Raw genomic sequence first — 19,899 nt, forward strand, 5'->3', positions numbered from 1 at the left:
TTGATTTTTTCGTACAGATGGGGTTTCACCATGTTGGCCAGGCTGGTCTTGAACTCCTGATCTCAGGTGACCCACCCATCTCGGCCTCCCAAAGTGCTGGAATTACAAGTGTGAGCCACTGCGACTGGCCTATTTTTTCATTTTTTTAAAGACAGCATCTCGCTCTCTTGCCCAGGTTAAAGTGCAGTGGTACAATGATAGCTGACTGCAGCCTCGACCTTCCTGGCTGAAGCAATCCTCCTCTCTCAGCTTCCCAAGTAGGTGGGACTATAGGTACACAGTACTATGCCTGGCTAATTTTTTTTTTTTTTTTCTTTGAGACGGAGTCTTGCTCTGTCGCCCAGGCTGGAGTGCAGTGGCGTGATCTTGGCTCACTGCAATATCTGCCTTCTGGGTTCAAGTGATTCTTCTGCCTCAGCCTCCTGAGTAGCTGGGACTACAGGCATGCACCACCATGCCCAGCTAATTTTTGTATTTTTAGTAGAGACGGGGTTTCATTATATTGGTCAGGCTGGTCTCAAACTCCTGATCTTGTGATCTGCCCACCTTGGCCTCCCAAAGTGCTGGGATTACAGGTGTGAGCCACCATGCCCGGCCTCCAGCTAATTTTTTTTTTCTTTTCTATTTCTTTTTTTTTTTTGAGACCAAGTCTCACTCTGTCACCCAGGCTGGAGTGCAGTGGTGTGATCTAGGCTCACTGCAACATCCGCATTCCAGGTTCAAGCGATTCTCCTCCCTCAGCCTCCCGAGTAGCTGGGATTACAGGCGCCTACCACTACGCGCGGCTAATTTTTAAAATATTTTTAGTAGAGACAGGGTTTCACCATGTTGGCCAGACTGGTCTTGAACTCCTGACCTCAGGTAATCTGCCCACCTCGGCCTCCCATAGTGCTGGGATTACAGGCATGTCGGGCTAATTTTTAAAAACTATTTTTGGTAGAGATAGGGTCTATGTTGTACAGGCTAGCTTTGAACTCCTCGGCTCAAGCGATCCTCCAGTCTCAGCCTCCCAAAGTGCTGGGATTACAGGGTTGAGCCACGATGCCTGACCTGATCTTTTGTAGAGATGTGGTCTCACTATGTTGCCCAGGCTGGTATCAGACTCCTGGGCTCAAGTGATCCTCCTGCCTCTACCTGCCAACGTGCTGGGATTATAGGAATGAACCACCACAACCAGCCTTAAAACACTTTCATAACTCCAAACAGAAACCTACTTTTAGCAGTCACCTGGACTCTCCCTTACCACCCAGCACTGGTAACCACTAAACTACTTTCTGTCTCTAAGGATTCTAGACTTTTCATATAAAATGAATCATATAGAATGTGCTGTTTTCATAGTTAACTCCTGTTGTAGCATGTATCAGTACTTCGTTCCTTTTCCTGGCTGAATAATACTCCATCTATGGATATACCATCTTTTCTTTATCCATTTATCAACTGAGGAACATTTGGTTTCCACTTTTTAGCTACTATGAATAATGCTGCTGTGAATATTCATGCACAGGGTTTTTGGTGAATGTATGTTTTCAATTCCTTTTTTTTTTTTTTTTGAGACAGAGTCTTGCTCTATCACCCAGGCTGGAGTGCAGTGGCATGATCTTAGCTCACTGCAACCTCCACCTCCTGTGTTAAGGCAATTCTCCTGCCTCAGCCTCCCGATTAGTTGGGATTACAGGCACGCACCACCACTCCTGGCTAATTTTTGTATTTTTAGTGGAGATGGGGTTTCACCATATTGGCCAGGCTGGTCTCGAACTCCTGAACTCAGATGGTCTGCCCACCTCAGCCTCCCAAAGTGCTGGGATTACAGGCGTGAGCCACCGTGCCTGGCATGTTTTCAATTCTTTTGGGTATATACCTAGAAGAATTGTTGGGTCATATGGTAACTAATTTTTTCAGGAACTGCCAATTTTTTTTTTTCACAGTGGCTATATCATTTTACATTCCCAAGAGATGTGTATAAGGGTTTGAGTTTCTCCACACCCTTACTACACTTATTTTCTGTTTTATTGTTTCTTTACATCCTAGTGGGTGGGAAGTGGTATTTCACTGTGGTTTTGATTTGCAGTTCCCTGATAACTCATGATGTCAACAGCATCTCTTCAAATGCTTGTGGGCCATTTGTCTATCTTCTTTGGAGAAATGTCTGTTGAAACACTTTGTCCATTTAAAAAATATGGGTTATTGTCTTTTGGTTGTTGAACTATAAGAGTTCTTTACAGCTTGTGGATACCAGACCCTTATTAGATGTGTGATTTGCAAATATTTTCTCCAATTCTGTGGGTTATACATTATCTTGTTTTTTGTGGGAGAGAGTTGGGCAGGGGGAGACAGTCTCACTCTCTTGCCCAAACTGGAGATCAGTGGTTTGATGACAGTTCACTGCAGCCTTGAAATCCTAGACTCAGTGATCCTTCCACCTCAGTGTCCTAAATAGTTGAGACTACAGGAGTGTGCCACCATGCCTGGTTCATTTTATTTTTATTTTTGTAGAGACAGGGTCTCATTATGCTGCCCGGGCTGGCCTTGAACTCCTGGGCTCAAGCATTCCTCCCACCTTGGCCTCCCAAAGTGCTCGGATTACAGGCGTGAGCCACCATGCCTGGTCATCTTTTCTTTTTTTTATACTTTATTTTTTATAGTAGTTTTATGTTCACAGAAAGACTGAGCAGAAAGTAGAGAGTTCCCATATAGCCCCTACCCTCACACATGGACAGCCTTCCAGAGTGTACAACTGTTGTACAATGAACCTATATTGATACATTATTATCACCCAAAAGTCCAGTTTATGTCAGAGCTCACCCTTGTTGTTGTCTTCTATGAGTTTTGACAAACACATAATGCCATGTATCCCTCATTACAGTAACACACATAACAGTTTTCACTGCCCTACATACCCTCTGTGCTCCACCTAGTCATCCCTTCCTTCCCCTCAACACTTGGTGACTTCCGTCTCCATGGTTTTGCCTTTTCCAGAATGTCATAGAGCTGAACTCATACAGTACGTAGTTTATTCAGATTGGCTTCCTTTACTCAGTAGTAAGCATTTAAGATTCCTCCATATCATTTATATCATTGATAGCTAATTCCTTTTTAGTACTGAGTAATATTCCATTGTCCAGACAGTTTATTCATTCAGCTACTGACGGACATCTTGGTTGCTTCCAAGTTTTAGAAATTCTGAATAAAGCTGCTATGAACATTTATGTACAGATTTTGTGTGAAATGTTTTCAACTCATTTGGGTAAATACCAAGGGGTGCAGCTGCTGTATGGTATGGTATGTAGGTTTAGTTTTGTACGGGACTTGCCAAACTGTCTTCCAAAGAGGCTATATACCATTTTGCATTCCCACCAGCAGTGAATGAGAGTGCCTGTTGCTCCACATCCTCATTCAATTCTCTCCCTTGATCATATTTTTTGTTTCTGTACTTCACTGTGAAAATTTTGTTCTGGTGTGCTCCTGTTCATTAACACTATTTCGCTCTATTTAACCTGCTGTTAACCCATTTATTAAAGTTTTATTTTGATTATTCAATTTTACATTTTTAGAAATTCTGTACAGTTCTACTTTAAATGTAGTTGGTTATTTTTAAGTATATCTTGCTTCATTATTCATATTTTCAACCCACTTGTATTTCTTTAACATATAAAACACACTATAGGCAAGGCACGGTGGCTCACGCCTGTAGTCCTAGCACTTTGAAAGGCCAAGGTGGGCAAATCATTTGAGTCCAGGAGTTTGAGACCAGCCTGGCCAACATGGTGAAACCGTTTCTACTAAAAATACAAAAATTAGCCAATGTGGTAGTACACACCTATAATCCCAGCTACTCTGGAAGGCTGAGGGAGGAGAATCGCTTGAACTTGGTAGGCAGAGGTTGCGACGAGCCAAGATCGTGCCACTGCACTCCAGCCGGGAAAGGCGTGAGCCACCGCGCCTGGCCAGCTGGTTTCAAACTCCTGACCTCAAGTGATCCACCCATCTCAGCCTCCCAAAGTGCTAGGATTACAGGCGTGAGCTACCACGCCCGGCCAGCAGCAACTTTTAAACATTTTTTGGACCATCACTTGAGGTCAGGAGTTCAAGACCAGCCTGACCAACATGGTGAAACCCTGTCTCTATTAAGAATACAAAATTACGGTGTCTCATGCCTGTAATTCCAGCACTTTGGGAGGCTGAGGTGGGCGGATCATGAGGTCAGGAGATCGAGACCATCCTGGCTAACATGGTGAAACCATGTCTCTACTAAAAATACAAAAAACAAAATTAGCCAGGTGTGGTGGCGGGCGCCTGTAGTCCCAGCTACTCGGGAGGCTGAGGCAGGAGAATGGCGTGAACCCGGGAGGCAGAGCTTGCAGTGAGCTGAGATCGGGCCACTGCACTCCAGCCTGGGCGACAGAGCAAGACTCCGTCTCAACAAAAACAAAAACAAAAACAGAAAAAAAAAAAAGAAAAAGAAAAAGAATACAAAATTAGGCGAGGTGCGGTGGCTCACGCCTATAATCTCAGCACTTTGAGGCCGAGATGGGCGGATCATGAGGTCAAGAGATTAAAACCATCCTGGCCAAAATGGTGAAACCCCGTCTCTACTAAAAATACAAAAATTAGCTGGGTGTGGTGGCACACTCCTGTAGTCCCTGCTACTCGGGGGGCTGAGGCAGGAGAATCCCTTGAACCCAGGAGGCTGAAGTTGCAGTGAGCCCAGATCGCGGCACTGCACTCCAGCCTGGGTGACAGAGCGAGACTCCATCAAAACAAAACAAAACAAAACAAAAAAACCTACAGTTATTTGTCAAGCAAATAATATACCCCCAAAAAACGAACAGCTCTTTGTGAAGCGAATAATGTATCAAAATTTTACTGTTTACTATATGCCAATGATTAAATTATTGCTTTTCAGCTCAAAATCTGCCCTGCTGTACCTGCTCTGTGATAACGGAATCCTAGGCCCTTTAAGCATTTCTCTTTTGCAGTGAGTATGATGCTAAACTTTGTCACAAGGTGTTGGAGGAACAATGCAGGTGGAAGGGAGCTTCTCTTTCCGGTTTGGTGAGCTTTTTTTCTTGCTCCTGCACCATGGGCCATCAGTGATTAATATATGTTGGGATGTCTTGGGGCTTCTCTGCCCTAGTGGTGCGGCCAGGACATGTAGTCCCTCAGTGACCTTGCAGCCTTAGCTTGGCGACCACTTTGCTGCAGGCTTCCCAACACGCATAGGGCACTCCAGGCCTTATGCCCTCAGTGGTAACCTGACTTCCTGATGGTCATTTCCTGTCACTCTCCTGAAGCAAAAACCACATGCTCCAGGCCTTGCATCACAGCAGTGCCCTACTTCCGTCTGCAGCAGCCTTATCTTGTCTATGCTTGAGAAGGTGGTTGTTATTTCCTGCTTGCCCAGCTCTGGCCTCTGCAACCCACCCATCCAATGGGCTGCAACCTCACCTTCTCCAACCAAGTCTCAACTCCAACCTTGAGGGAGGTGGTGCCCCTTCCAAGTTTGCCCTTCCTAGGGTACTCTCCCTTAACCCAAGTGTACCCTTCAGGATTCTCTTTACATTTAAGGTTACTCCCTGTCATAGTTTAATGCTTTATAATAAACTTCCCCTGTCTAAAATACTGTGTGATTTCTGTCTCCTGATTGGACTTGAACCAATACGTAATACTAAGGTAAAAATCCTAAGAGCTAAATTAGGTTGCTACTAAATATGTTAGACCAGTGGTCTTTAGTGTACCTAAAAACTTTCCACAGAGTACACGAGAACCCGGCTGTAGGAGAATCAACCACTCAATCTTTAATTTCTATTTTTTCTTTATTATTATAATTTTTTTTTTTTTAGATGGAGTCTTGCTCTATTGCCCAGGCTGGAGAGCAGCGGTGCGATCTCGGCTCACTGCAACCACCGCCTTTTGGGTTCACGCGATTCTCCGGCCTCAGCCTCCCCAGTAGCTGGGATTACAGGTGTACACCACCACACCCAGCTAATTTTGTATTTTTAATAGAGATGGGGTTTCACCATGTTAGCCATGCTGGTCTCGAACTTCTGACCTCACAATCCACCCACCTCAGCCTCCCAAAGTGCTGGGATTACAGGCATGAGCCAACGCGCCTCGCCTTATTATTAATTTTTGTAGAAATGTGGTCTCACCATGTTGCCCGGGCTACTCCTAACCTCCTGGGCTCAAGTGATCCTCCCACCTTGGCCTCCCAAAGTGTTGCGATTATAGGTGTGAACTACCATACCCAGCTCAATCTCTAATTTCTAAAAGTGATACATCTAAGAAATGTCCTGAATTGCTCTTGCAGGTCTCTCTGTTCCCACAAATTCTCTCAGAACAGCTCCTATCTATCCTGAATTCTTCTTTGATATATCAATCAAACCACTCATTTTGCTAAGCCCTTTCCAGTGATTAATGAAATCACCATAAACTTGTCTTGGGCTTTTCTTTTCCTTTACTACACATTATTCAGTTCAGAGAGAAGAGTGCCTTTAGAGATTGGGTATTAGGGGCTGAGCACAGTGGCTCATGCCTGTAATCCCAGCACTTTGGGAGGCCAAGGCGGGCAGATCACATGAGGTCAGGAGTTTGAGACCAGCTTGGTCAACATGGTGAAACCCTGTCTCTACTAAAAATACAAAAATTAGCTGGGTGTGGTGGCGTGTGCCTGTGATACCAGCTACGCGGGGGGCTGAGGCAGGAGAATCGCCTGTACCTGGAAGGCAGAGGTTGCCATGAGCCGAGATCATGCCATTGCACTTCAGACTGGGCAACAAGGGTGAAACTCCTTCTCAAAAAACAAACAAACAAACAAAAAATTAGCCAGGCATGGTGGCAGGTGCCTGTAATCCCAGCTACTCGGGAGGCTGAGCCACGAGAATCACTGGAACCCAGGAGGTGGAGGTTGCAGGGAGCCAAAACTGCACCACTGCACTCCAGCCTGGGTGGCACAGTGATACTCTGTCTCAAAAAAAAAAAAAAAAAAAAGAAATTGGGTATTTGGGCCAGTGTTAAGACAATTGATTTCAGGTATCTCATGGAAAGGAGTTGTCAGAGTGACTTTGCCTCGTTCACCTTGATTATCATCAAATAATGTCTACTTAAGAAAAAAACCTTACTTAGGAAAGAGAGCTTCAAACACTAAAAATAGCTTGTTCGTGTATTTAATTATATACAATATTTTTTCTAGCTATTCTCACTTCTCATTAACAATATGTCATCACTTAGAAAAGTTCCACTCAACACATACATGGGATAGGCACGATGGCTGACACCAGTAATTTGGGCACTTTGGGAGGTGGAGGTGGCCAGATCACTTGAGCCTGGGAGTTCAAGACCAGCCTGGGGAACATGGCAAAATCCCATCTCTACTAGAAATACAAAAATTAGCTGGGCATGGTAGCACATGCCTGTAGTCCCAGCTACTCATGAGGCTGAGATAGGAGGATCACCTGAGCCCAGGAAGTTGAAGTTGAAGCTGCAGTGAGCCATGATCATGCCTCTACACTCCAGCCTGAGCGAGACTTTGTCACAAAACAAACAAACTGTAACTATATATATATATCAAGATGTTTACTGCGACTACCAAACACTTGAAGTGTACAAAACCCACAGAAAAAATGTAAGTAATTTCCTTTGGTTAAGGCATGAACTTTTATCAATTCATATAATGAAATATTTAATTCAAGTAGTCAGTCCCTTCTGATCTGATCCTACAAGATGTTGTAATTTTTTTTTTTTTGAGACGGAGTGGCTCAATCATGGCTCACCTCACTGCAACCTCCACCTCCCGGGTTCAAGCGATTCTCCTGCCTCAGACTCATGAGTAGCTGGGATGACAGGTGCCTGCCACCATGCCTAGCTAATTTTTGTATTTTCAGTAGAGACAGGTTTTCACTATGTTGGCCAGGCTGGTCTTGAACTCCTGACCTCAGTTGATATACCCGCCTTGGCCTCCCAATGTGCTGTGATTACAGGCATGAGCTACCATGCCCGGCCAGATGTTATAACTTCTATCCCCATTAACAATACCAAAAAGTACGTGATAAACTGCCCTGCCAATTGGTTTGTCCAATATACTTTTCTCTTATATTAAATATGAAAGCAGGCTGGGCTTGGTGGCTCACTCCAGCCTGGGCAACAACTACATCTCAAAACTACATCTCAAAAAAAAAACTACAATGAGTTTTTTTTTTTATGTAGAGCAAAACTACATCTCAAAAAAAAAAAAAAGAAAGCAATCATTGAGACTTATATAAATTAATAGATTTAGTTCTGATTTTTACAATAATTCTGAATCATTCTTAAAAGTCTAATACTAAAGTGGCTGGGCACGGTGGGTCACGCCTGTAATCCCAGCACTTTGGGAGGCCGAGGTGGGCGGATCACAGGGTCAGGAGATCAAGACCATCCTGGCTAACATGGTGAAACCCCATCTCTACTAAAAAAATACAAAAAATTAGCCGGGCGTACTGGCGGGCGCCTGTAGTCCCAGCTACTCGGGAGGCTGAGGGAGGAGAATGGCGTGAACCTGGGAGGCGGAGCTTGCAGTGAGCCGAGATCGTGCCACTGCACTCTAGCCTGGGCAACAGAGCGAGACTGTGTAAAAAAAAAAAAGTCTAATACCAGAGTTTAATTCATGTATGCATACACATTTAGTAAAGCAGTATCATGCTTTCTACCATACTCCTCACTTCAAAACTTACAATGCTTTATTATAAATTTAGAACTGAGAAATAATATTTTCTTTTTTTGAGACCCAGCCCAGGCTGGAGTGCAGTGCCGCGACCTCGGCTCACTGTAACCTCCGCCTCCCGGGTTCAAGCGACTCTCCTGCCTCAGCCTCCCGAGTAGCTGGGATTACAGGCGTGTGCCACTACCGCCTGGCTAAGTTTTGTATTTTTAGTAGAGACAGGGTTTCACCATGTTGGCCAGGCTGGTCTCAAACTTTTGACCTCAAATGATCCACCCACCTCAGCCTCCCAAAGTGCTCGGATTACAGGCGTGAGCCACTGCTCCTGGCCTCATGTTGTTTTAGTAATGCACAGGTTGGCACTATTGGGTTATTAAGAACATCCATAACTGAAAATCCAAAATCTGAAATGCTCCAACATCTGAAACTTTCTGAGTGCCAACATGATGCTCAAAGGTTATGTTCAAAGGGAATGCTCATTGGAGCATTTGGAATTTTCAGATGAGGGATGCTGGTAAGTATAATGCAAATATTCCAAAATCTGAAAAAATCTGAAGTCTGAAACATTTTTGGTCCCAAGAATTTGGAGAAGAGACAGTCAACCTGCATTATTAAAATGGATAAATGATGACTTTAAGACTTTTAGAAATATACCTCACAATTTGTACTCCATAATTTATTTCTCAGTGTTTTATATCATTTTCCTGAAAGGATAAATTAACATATTTACTTGAATTGGAAAACAGAAAAGTCAGGAAGAATGATTTGCTTGATGGGCTTAAATAAAAGATTGCTTCCACCAATTAAATTATATGCCCAGGCTTTTCCATAAACTTAATGTACTAAAATCTGCAGCTTCAAGGGTTTTTTTTTTTTTTTGACAAAAGTACATTTGATTAATAGCATTTTTATCAAAAGACATCCTAGGTTTAGGCAAAGATTTATTAAAAATTTTATTTTTCTCAACCCCCTTTCTGTATATTGGAATGAATAAGGTACCTCTAAGGGAAAGAGGATCTGGCATTTGACATTTGCCGGACCCTTCTCGGTCTGCGCCAGACACTGAGACAGTAACTGCCACTAATGCCTGGGCAACAGAACCTTTGTGACTGAGTGCTTTTCAATCTTTTGTTTTCCTTAAATATAATGCTAGATCACTCTATGATTTTTTGGCATATAACTTGAAAGAAGTGGAAATAATTGAATGACTTTACTATATTAAAACTCTTTCCTCTCCCAACTACTTATTTATGTAAACAAGGTTCTTCAGACATATAAATGCAAGAGAGAATACAACTGATAATGAATCCTATTTCATTCGAGTAATAAATACTACCCGATCTCGGATATCTGAAATATTTTTAAAATTTCTCTTGAAAAGACATACAATAGATCAACAAAAGAAACGTAAGACAAAAATACAACGTATTAAGATAAAGATTATGGTACAGAAGTGGAACATCAATCATGACCCTAACAAATGATTATTTTATTCGTGTTGTGTGAAGCACTATAATGGAGGTAGTACACATTCTTTTCTCAATTAGACTGTACAGAAATCTTTTTTTTTGAGACGGAGTTTCATTCTTGTTGCCCAGGCTGGAGTGCAATGGCACGATCTCGGCTCACCGCAACCTCCGCCTCCTGGGTTCAAGCGATTCTCCTGCCTCAGCCTACCAAGTAGCTGGGATTACTGGCATGTGCCACCATGCCCAGCTTATTTTGTAGTTTTAGTAGAGACGGGGTTTCTCCATGTTGGTCAGGCTGGTCTCAAACTCCTGACCTTGTGATCCACCCGCCTTGGCCTCCCAAAGTGCTGGGATTACAGGCTTGAGCCACCGCGCCTGGCCCTGTATAGAAAGCTTAAGTGTTGGGAATTCTTATTCATATTTTACAGGGAAGCTCCTGAGAGACCACTGTCAGGCTTCCATTTGCTGATAAGAAATGGAGAAGCAAAATCGATCAGAAGAAAATATAAGTTTGGCGATTTTTTTTTTTGAGACGGAGTTTTGCTCTTGTTGCCTAGGCTGGAGTGCAATGGTGCGATCTCGGCTCACCACAACCTCCACCTCCCAGGCTCAAGCGAATCTCCTGCCTCAGCCTTCCCAAGTAGCTGGGATTATAGGCATGCGCCACCAAGCCCGGCTAATTTTGTATTTTTAGTAGAGATGGGGTTTCTCCGTGTGGGTCAGGCTGGTCTCGAACTCCCGACCTCAGGTGATCTCCCCACCTCGGCCTCCAAAGTGCTGGGGTTACAGGTGTGAGCCACTGCGCCCGGCTTGGAGATCTTTTTTAAGAAAAACTAAACTTAGGACTTTTAGGTCCTTTTCCAGTTTAGTGCACAGAGTATTTAGGAGCTTGAGCTCTGGGGTTGGGTAAATCCTGTGACACACAGAAATCACATGTGCCAGCATCAATGCTATGACCTAACACAGGTTCATTTGGAGGGTTAACTAAGATTATGTATGCAATGTATTAAAATGTCCTTGCATATAAATATCTAGCGACATTACTAATTAATTCTTTAGGATAAATTCCTAGAAATGTAATAAATGGCTCAGAGTGTAGGACCATTTAAAGGGCAATTATATTATGACAAACAATTTTCCAAAAAAGTGAACCTAGCTTGTAATAGAGAAGGAGCTCACCTTTTGGGTCGAGGAAGGCCCATGGGGGTAAGATTAGGATCTGGCCTAGGAATGGTTTTCCGGATGCGAATCTGTGAGACTTTCTTTGGCCTCTTCTCTGGCTCAGCCTATTTTTAAGGATTAAGAAGAAAGATGGTCAAGCTGTAAGACATTTTATTTATATATTTTTTGAGACAAGGTCTCACTCTGTGGCCCAGGCTGGTGTGAAGTGGTGCAATCATAGCTCACTGCAGCCTTGAATTCCTGGACTCAAATGATCCCCCTGCCTTGGCCTCCCAAAGCGTTGGGGTTACAAGTATAAGCCACCATAACTGGGAATTTTTATTTTTAGATGGGGTCTCGCTATATTGCCCAGGCTGGCCAGGAACTCTTGGGCTCAACTGATCCTTTTGCCTCAGACTCTGTGGTAGCTAGGACTATAGGTGTATGCCACCACCTCTGGCATATTTTAAGACATTTTAAATATATAAAGTCCATCTTGATACTTAAAACATTGCTACCTCACTTTAGAGATGATTCTATTAAGCAGTTTATGACAAAGCTCCCACTTCTATTCCTGCTGTTTTTTTATTATTTATTTATTTTTTTAGATAGAGTTTCGTTCTTGTTGCCCAGGCTTAAATGCAATGGCATGGTCTTGGCTCACCGCAACCTCTGCCTCCCAGGTTCAAGTCATTCTCCTGCCTCAGCCTCCTGAGTAGCTGGAATTACAGGCATGTGCCACCACGCCTGGCTTATTTTGTATTTAGTAGAAACAGGGTTTCTCCATGTTGGTCAGGCTGGTCTCAAACTCCCAACCTCAGGTGATCCGCCCACCTCGGCCACCCAAAGTGCTAGGATTACAGATGTGAGCCACCACATCCGGCCTTATTTATTTTTTGAGATGGAGTCTCACTCTGTCGCCCAGGCTGGAGTGCAGTGGTGCAATCCAGGCTCACTGCAACTTCCACCTCCCGGGTTTAAGCGAATCTACTGCCTCGGCCTCCAGAGTACCTGGGATTACAGGAATGTGCCACCACATTTGGCTAATTTTTGTATTTTTAGTAGAGATGGGGTTTCACCATACTGGCCAGGCTGGTCTCTAACTCCTGACCCCGGGTGATCCGCCCGCCTTGGCCTCCCAAAGTGCTGGAATCACAGGCGTGAGCCACCGTGCCCGGCCTTTTATTTTTTTTTTTAAGATGGGGTTTCACTCTGTCACTCAGGCTGGAGTGCAGTGATGCAATCTGGGGTCACTGCTGCAAACTCTGCCTCCCGGGCTCAAGCAATTCTCCCTCCTCAGCCTCCCGAGTAACTGGGACTGCAGGTGTGCACCACCACAGTCAGCTCATTTTTGTCTTTTTTGTAGAGACACAGTTTTGCCAGGTTGCCCAGGCTGCTACTGATCTCCTGGACTCAAGTGATCCGCCCGCCTCAGCCTCCCAAAGTGCTGAGATTACAGGCGTGTGCCACCGTGCCTGGCCCCTGCTGTGTTTTAAGCAACTACTCCCTTCATATCATCAAAACAATAATTGTACATTCAGTTCAGATATTGAGACTGTCAACATGAAAGTTTGCAACTGTTGAAGACAACAGATGTTGCAAAATTGAACATCATCACCACCCACTCATCTTCTTTGAATGCACAAAGCAGCTCTTTCGTCCAATTCTCTAAACACTGTTACATGCTGTTGGCAAGAAAAAAGTATCTGGAAAACAATGCAGATTAAAAAATCCACTGTGTCCTTTATTGGCCAAGAGAAAAACTCCTGGCTTAGTACTCTCCAGAACTCGGCTCACACTGAAGGTGGTACGTAAAGATACTCAGAAGCCAGTCTGTAGCTATAATGCGATGTGAGTTGACAATGGCCACCTCCAATGCCACCATCATCTGACCCAACCAGCACTTTACACTTACCTCTTTCTGTTCTGGGGGGCTGCTCTGTGGGCAGGGGCATGCTGCTTTCACACCATCCAGCTCATCCAATCCAGGAACCTGGAACTCAGAGGCTGAAAGCAGGAGCTTGCTGACAGCTGATTCTGCTACCAAGCAAGACTTTGGTACCAAGGCAGGGAATGGAGGCTCCAGCCTAGCACCATGAAGAGAAAGAAGATATGAGAGGGGTTCCCTTTCTACTTCCAGCACATTCAACTTCTTCTTCTTCATTTTTTTTTTTTTTTTTTGAGAAGGAGTTTTGCTCTTGTTGCCCAGACTGGAGTGCAATGGTGCGATCTTGGCTCAATGCAGCCTCTGCCTCCCGGGTTCAAGCGATTCTCCTGCCTCAGCCCCCCGAGTAGCTGAAATTACAGGCATGCACCACCACGCCCAGCTAATTCTGTATTTTTAGTAGAGACGGAGTTTCTCCATGTTGGTCAGGATGGTCTTGATCTCCCGACCTTAGGTGATCCACCCGCCCCGGCCTCCCAAAGTGCTGGGATTACAGGCGTGAGCCACCACGCCCAGCCTCAACTTCTTAACATCTAGGCCTCAATACTTTTTCTTTCTTTCCAGAGAATAATATATCCAGTCAACCTGCATTCTAGTCACTTCCAGACATAGCCTGTATCTACATATGTAAAAAAATTACAAGAATGTGTAATCCATTTTATTGCTATGGAATTTTATAAGGAAAAATGTAAAAAGGAACAGACTTTTTGGGTGAGGAAGGTATCTGGTAAACCGCACAAATGAACAGTACTCAGATAAGATCAATCCTGTCCAGGGACTGAAGTTGGCTGTTAAGACATGAAATAGCTTGAGAGGGGACTTCTGGTACAATAAGCTGGTTACTGATTTTCACTTTTTTTTTTTTTTTAACAAATTGTATTATTACACATTCCTAGTTGCTGCTTGTAATAGAACAGATTTCAATCTCAGAGATGTTTATCTGAGAGACATAGATCAGGTTTACAAGGACAAGAGGTCAAAGTCATGCCACAGACGATCCACACCACCTATGTATGCACTCTCTCTCTTGCACACACACACGCACATGCACACACACACGCTGAGTCTCATGTGCTTACCTTGTCTGACTGCCGCTGGTGTTATATGTAGCTTCCATGCCTGGAAGAGGCACATATGGTAACATGGTGTGGCTAAAGTAAAGCAAAAGTACAAAAGCAATAGGTAAGGGCAGTGGGATAACAGGAAAGGTTTTGATGTTATTGTGGGTATTAGCACATGATAGCCCCAAGAAGACAAGAAATGTCAGTTACTCAGAAAGAGGAAAGCTTTCCAACCAGGACAGTTATATTTATGTGCCCATCACTGGAATGGAGGCAGACTGACAGGAAGATTATTTTCTAACTTGAATGGAAAGAAGGCAGAGACAGAAAGAAAGAACAGTGGCTGGGCAAGGTGGCTGATGCCTATAATCCCAGCACTTTGGGAGGCTGAGGTGGGCAGATCGCTTCAGCCTAGGAGTTCAAGACCAGCTTGGGCAACATGGCGAGACCTTGTCTCCACAAAAAATACAAAAATTTAGCCAGGGGTGGTGGAGTGCACCTGTGGTCTCAGCTACTCAAGAGGCTGGGGTGAGAAGACTGCTTGAGCCTGGAAGATCAAGACTGAAGTAAGCCAAGACTGCACCACTGCACTTCAGCCTGAGTATCAGGGCAAGACCCCATCTCTAAATAAAAATAAATTTAAAAAAATTTAAAGAATATATTATACCACTCAGTTGTGTACTGACTAATAAAATCTGACAGTTTCTATAACCTTATAAAATATTAGAGAGAAACCAATTATTTTCTTTTTCTTTTTTTGAGACTGAGTCTTGTTCCGTTGCCCAGGCTGGAGTGCAATGGTGTGATCTTGGCTCACTGCAACCTCCGCCTCCCGGGTTCAAGAGATTCTTCTGCCTCAGCCTCCCAAGTAGCTGGGACTATAGGCGCGTGCCATCATGCCCGGGTAATTTTTGTATTTTTAGTAGAGATGGGGTTTCACCATATTGGCCAGGCTGGTCTCAAACTCCTGGCCTTGTGATCCGCCCACCTTAAATTCCCAAAGTGCTGGCATTACAGGCATGAGCCACCGCGCCTGGCCCAATTATTTTCTTTAAAGCCAAGTTACACATAAAACATAGCTATACAGCCGGGCACAGTGGCTCACACCTGTAATCCCAGCACTTTGGGAGGCTGAGGTGGGCAGATCACTTGAGGCCAGGAGTTCAAGACCAGCCTGGTCAACATGGCAAAACCCCATCTCTACTAAAAATACAAAAAATTAGCTGGGTGTGGTGGTGGGTACTTGTAATCCCAGCTACTCAGGAGGCTGAGACAGGAGAATCGCTTGAACCCGGGAGGAGGAGATTGTAGTAAGCTGAGATTATACCACTGCACTCCAGCCTGGGCGACAGAGGGAGACTCTGTCTCAAAAACCAAACTAAACAAAACAACATAGCTATATAGAAGAAAATTAATGGCCAATCGTAGTGGCTCACGCCTGTAATCCCAGCACTTTGGGGAGGCTGAGGTGGGTGGATCACCTGAGGTCAGGAATTCAAGACCAGCCTGGCCAACATGATGAAACCCTGTCTCTACAAAAATACAAAAACTAGCTAGGCATGATGGCACATGCCTGCAATCCCAGCTACTTGGGAGGGTGAGGCAGGAGAATTGCTTGAACCCGGGAGGGTGAGGCAGGAGAATTGCTTGAACCCAGGAGGCAGAGGCTGCAGTGAGCCGAGATCACACCACTGCACTCCATCCAGCCTGGGCAACAGAGCAAGACTCTATCTCACAAAAAAAAAAAAAAAAAAAAAAAAAAAAAAGGAGAAAACTATTAAAAGTTTAATTCCTTTATAATTAAATTCTTCGTGTTTTTTTTTTTTTTTTTTTTTTTTTGAGACGGAGTCTCACTTTGTCACCCAGGCTGGAGTGCAGTGGCGCGATCTCATCTCACTGCAACCTCTACCTTGTGGGTTCAAGGAATTCTCCTGCCTCAGCCTCCGAGTAGCTGGGACTACAGCCACCTGCCAGGATGCCGGGTTAATTTTTGTATTCTTAGTAGACACGGGGTTTCACCATATTGGCCAGGCTGGTCTCGAACTCCTGACCTTGTGGTCTGCCTACCTCAGTCTCCCAAAGTGTTGGGATTATAGGCATGAGCCACCGTGCCCGGCCTGCTAGAAACCATTTGTAAGCTTGTTTAGAAAAACAGCAAACTTCTGGCCAGGCACGGTGGCTCGCGCCTATAATTCTAGTACTCTGGGAGGCTGAGGTGGGTGGATCACCTGAGGTCAAGAGTTTGAGACCAGCCTGGCCAACCTGGTGAAATCCTGTCTCTACTAAAAATACAAAGTTAGCCAGGCGTGGTGGTACATGCCTGTAATCCCAGCTATTCAGGAGGCTGAGGCAGGAGAATCGCTTGAACCCGGGAGGCGGAGGTTGCAGTGAGCCGAGATCGCGCCACTGCACTCCAGCTTGGGAGACAAGAGTGAAACTCTGTCTCAAAAAAAAAAAGAAGAAAGAAAAGAAAAACAGCAAACTTCTAAACTCTAAGCCCAGGCACATGATGTTAAGGTATTTTTAGAGCCAATGAAAAGTATCTACAAATACCACCCCCTCTACCTTTCATTTGAATTTAAATAAAATAAAGTAAAATAAAATAAAAAGCTAGAAATAGGGAGGGAAACAGAAAATTTTCAACACCAGGAAACAGAAACATCAGGTGGGAAAGAAAGAGCTCTCGAAGACGAAAAGGGGCAAAAGGGCTACACCTCCACAGGGTGAAATGAGTAACTACCATCTATCCTAACCTCAGGAACAAACACAGTTTGGAGGAAGTGGCACAATCTATTTTTTTTGGGAGACGGAGACTCGCTCTGTCGCCCAGGCTGGAGTGCAGTGGCGTGATCTCGGCTCACTGCAACCTCCACTTCCCAGGTTCAAGCCATTCTCCTGCCTCAGCCTCCCGAGTAGCTGGGACTACAGGCATGTGCCACCACGCCCAGCTAATTTTTGTATTTTTATTTTTAGTAGAGATGGCGTTTCACCATGTTAGCCAGGATGGTCTCAATTTACTGACCTCGTGATCCACCTGACTCAGCCTCCTAAAGTGCTGGGATTACAGGCGTGAGCCACTGCACCTGGCCGGAAGTAACACAATTTAAAGCTGTGTGCCCTAAACACATAGCAGAGCAATTATGAGATTTTAGAGGCATATCAACAAAGTAGACAATAAAAGCAGTACACCAGCATTTAAAACAATGTGAGTCACTCTAACGTATTTTCATGGCTGTCTTTATAAGTGAACTTTTAAAAATAACTCTAAAGGCCGGGCGCAGTGGCTTACGCCAGTAATCCCAGCACTTTAGGAGGCTGGGGCGGGCAGATCACCTGAGGTCAGGAGTTCAAGGCCAGCCTGACCAACATGCAGAAATCCCATCTCTACTAAAAATACAAAATTAGCTGGACGTGGTGGTGCATGCCTGCAATCCCAGCTACTCAGGAGGCTGGAGTGGGAGAATCGCTTGAACCTGGGAGGCAGAGGTTGCAGTGAGCCGAGATTGCACCACTGCACTCCAGCCTGGGCAACAAGAGTGAAACTCCATCTCAGGAAAAAAAAAAACAAAAACAAAAACAAAAACTGTAGGACATGTACTTGTAACAGCAATTCATCTTTCAATTCTAGTCAGCAATGTTCATGTTCTGGGTTTTTTTTTCTGACACTCTTCTATTCATTCAGTTTTCTGCTAAGATGCTCAGGTTTGTTGTTTATTTATTTATTTTTGAGACAGAGTCTCACTCTGTCGCCCAGGCTGGAGTGCAGTGGCGCGATCTTGGCTCACCCTAACCTCTGCCTCCTGGGTTCAAGGAATTCTCCTGCCTCAGCCTCCTGAGTAGCTGGGATTACAAGCATGAACCACCACACCCAGCTAATTTTCCTATTTTTAGTAGAGACGAGGTTTCACCATGTTGGCTAGGCTGGTCCTGAATTCCTGACCTCAGATGATTCGCCTGCCTTGGCCTCCCAAAGCTCTGGGAATACAGGCATGAGCCACCATGCCTGGCCACCAGCAGCCTTGTTGTTGCTGTTGAAATTTTCTTGAGACAGTCTCACTTTGCTGCCCAGGCTGGAATATAGTGGCACGATCTCGGCTCCGTGCAACCTCTGCTGATTCTTGTGCCTCAGCCTCTGAGTAGCTGGGATTATGGGCATGCACCACTACATCTGGCTAATTTTTGTATTTTTAGTAGAGATGGGATTTATTTTTTTATTTTTTATTTTTTGAGACGGAGTTTCACTATTGTTGCCTAGGCTGGAGTGCAATGGTGCAATCTCGGCTCAGCACAACCTCCACCTCCTGGGTTTAAGTGATTCTCCTGCCTCAGCCTCCCGAGTAGCTGGGATTACAGGTATGCACCACACCCGGCTAATTTTGTATTTTTAGTAGAGACGGGGTTTCTCCACGTTGGTCAGGCTGGTCTCGAACTCCTGACCTCAGTTGATCTGCCGGCCTTGGCCTCCCAAAGTGCTGGGATTTTAGGCATGAGCCACTGTGCCCAGCTGACATGGGATTTATTTCTCTAGGTTGCCCAGGCTGGTCTTGAACTCCTGGCCTCAAGTGACCCGCCTGCCTTGGCCTCCCAAAGTGCTGGGATTACAGGCATGCGCCACCATGCCTGGCCTATTTGTTGTTGTTGTTTTTTTTTTTGGAGACAGAATCCCGCTCTGTTGCCCAGGCTAGAGTGCGATGGCGCGATCTTGGCTCACTGCAACCCCTGCCTCCCAGGTTCAAGGGATCCTCCTGACTCAGCCTCTGAGTAGCTGGAATTACAGGCATAAGCCACTACACCCAGCTAAAATTTTTTTGTATTTGTAGTAGAGAGAGGGCTTCACCACGTCGGTCAGGCCCGCCTCGGCCTCCCAAAGTGCTGGGATTACACACGTGAGCTACTGCACCCAGACGCCTGTGGGGTTTTTTTTTGTTTTGTTTTGTTTTTGAGATGGAGTCTTGCTCTGTTGACAGGCTGGAGTGCAGTGGCACGATCTCGGGTCACTGCAACCTCTGCCTCCTGGATTCAAGCGATTCTCCTGCCTCAGCTTCCCGAGTAGCTGGGACTACAGGTGCGTGCCACCATGCCCAGCTAATTTTTGTATTTTTAGTAGGGACAGGGTTTCCCCATGTTGGCCAGGCTGGTCTCGAACTCCTGACCTCAGGTGATCTGCCCGCCGCAGCCTCCCAAAGTGCTAGGATTACAGGCATGAGCCACGGTGCCCAGCTTCCAGGATGGTCTCGATCTCTTGACCTCGTGATCTGCCTGCCTCAGCCTCCCAAAGTGCTGGGATTACAGGCATGAGCCACCGTAGCCAGCCTGTTGTTTTTTTTAATGAAACATTTTGGAGACAGGGTCTAGCTCTGTTGCCTAGGCTGGAGTGTAGTGGTGTGATCCTGGCTCACTGCAACCTCTGCCTCCTGGGTTCAAGCAATCTTCCCATCTCAGCCTTTTGAGTAGCTGGGACTACAGGCATACACCACTATGCCTGACTAATTTTTGTATTTTTTAGCAGAGACAACGTTATGTCATGTTTCCCAGGCTGGTCTCAAACTCCTGGACTAAAGAGATCCACCT

The 19,899-nt window shown here is 45.1% G+C and overlaps 1 protein-coding gene across 7 annotated transcripts in view; it reads right to left on the reverse strand.

The window, feature by feature from the left end:
* PRR14L (proline rich 14 like) overlaps positions 1-19,899 on the reverse strand; it is a 69,108-nt gene that overhangs the window by 9,005 nt on the left and 40,204 nt on the right. For 6 of the 7 annotated variants that reach the window (XM_016947282.4, XM_063808193.1, XM_016947284.4 and 3 more), the window contains 3 exons: positions 14,347-14,418; positions 13,238-13,409; positions 11,341-11,447 (listed from right to left, as the gene is read on the reverse strand). In XM_016947282.4, the coding sequence (XP_016802771.3) occupies positions 11,341-11,447; positions 13,238-13,409; positions 14,347-14,418 (351 nt within the window). The remainder of the gene's footprint in view (positions 1-11,340; positions 11,448-13,237; positions 13,410-14,346; positions 14,419-19,899) is intronic. The other variant, XR_010156135.1, reaches the window with a different exon arrangement.

Source organism: Pan troglodytes, chromosome 23 (assembly GCF_028858775.2).
Source record: "Pan troglodytes isolate AG18354 chromosome 23, NHGRI_mPanTro3-v2.0_pri, whole genome shotgun sequence".
In the NCBI taxonomy this organism is placed as follows: Eukaryota; Metazoa; Chordata; class Mammalia; order Primates; family Hominidae; genus Pan; species Pan troglodytes.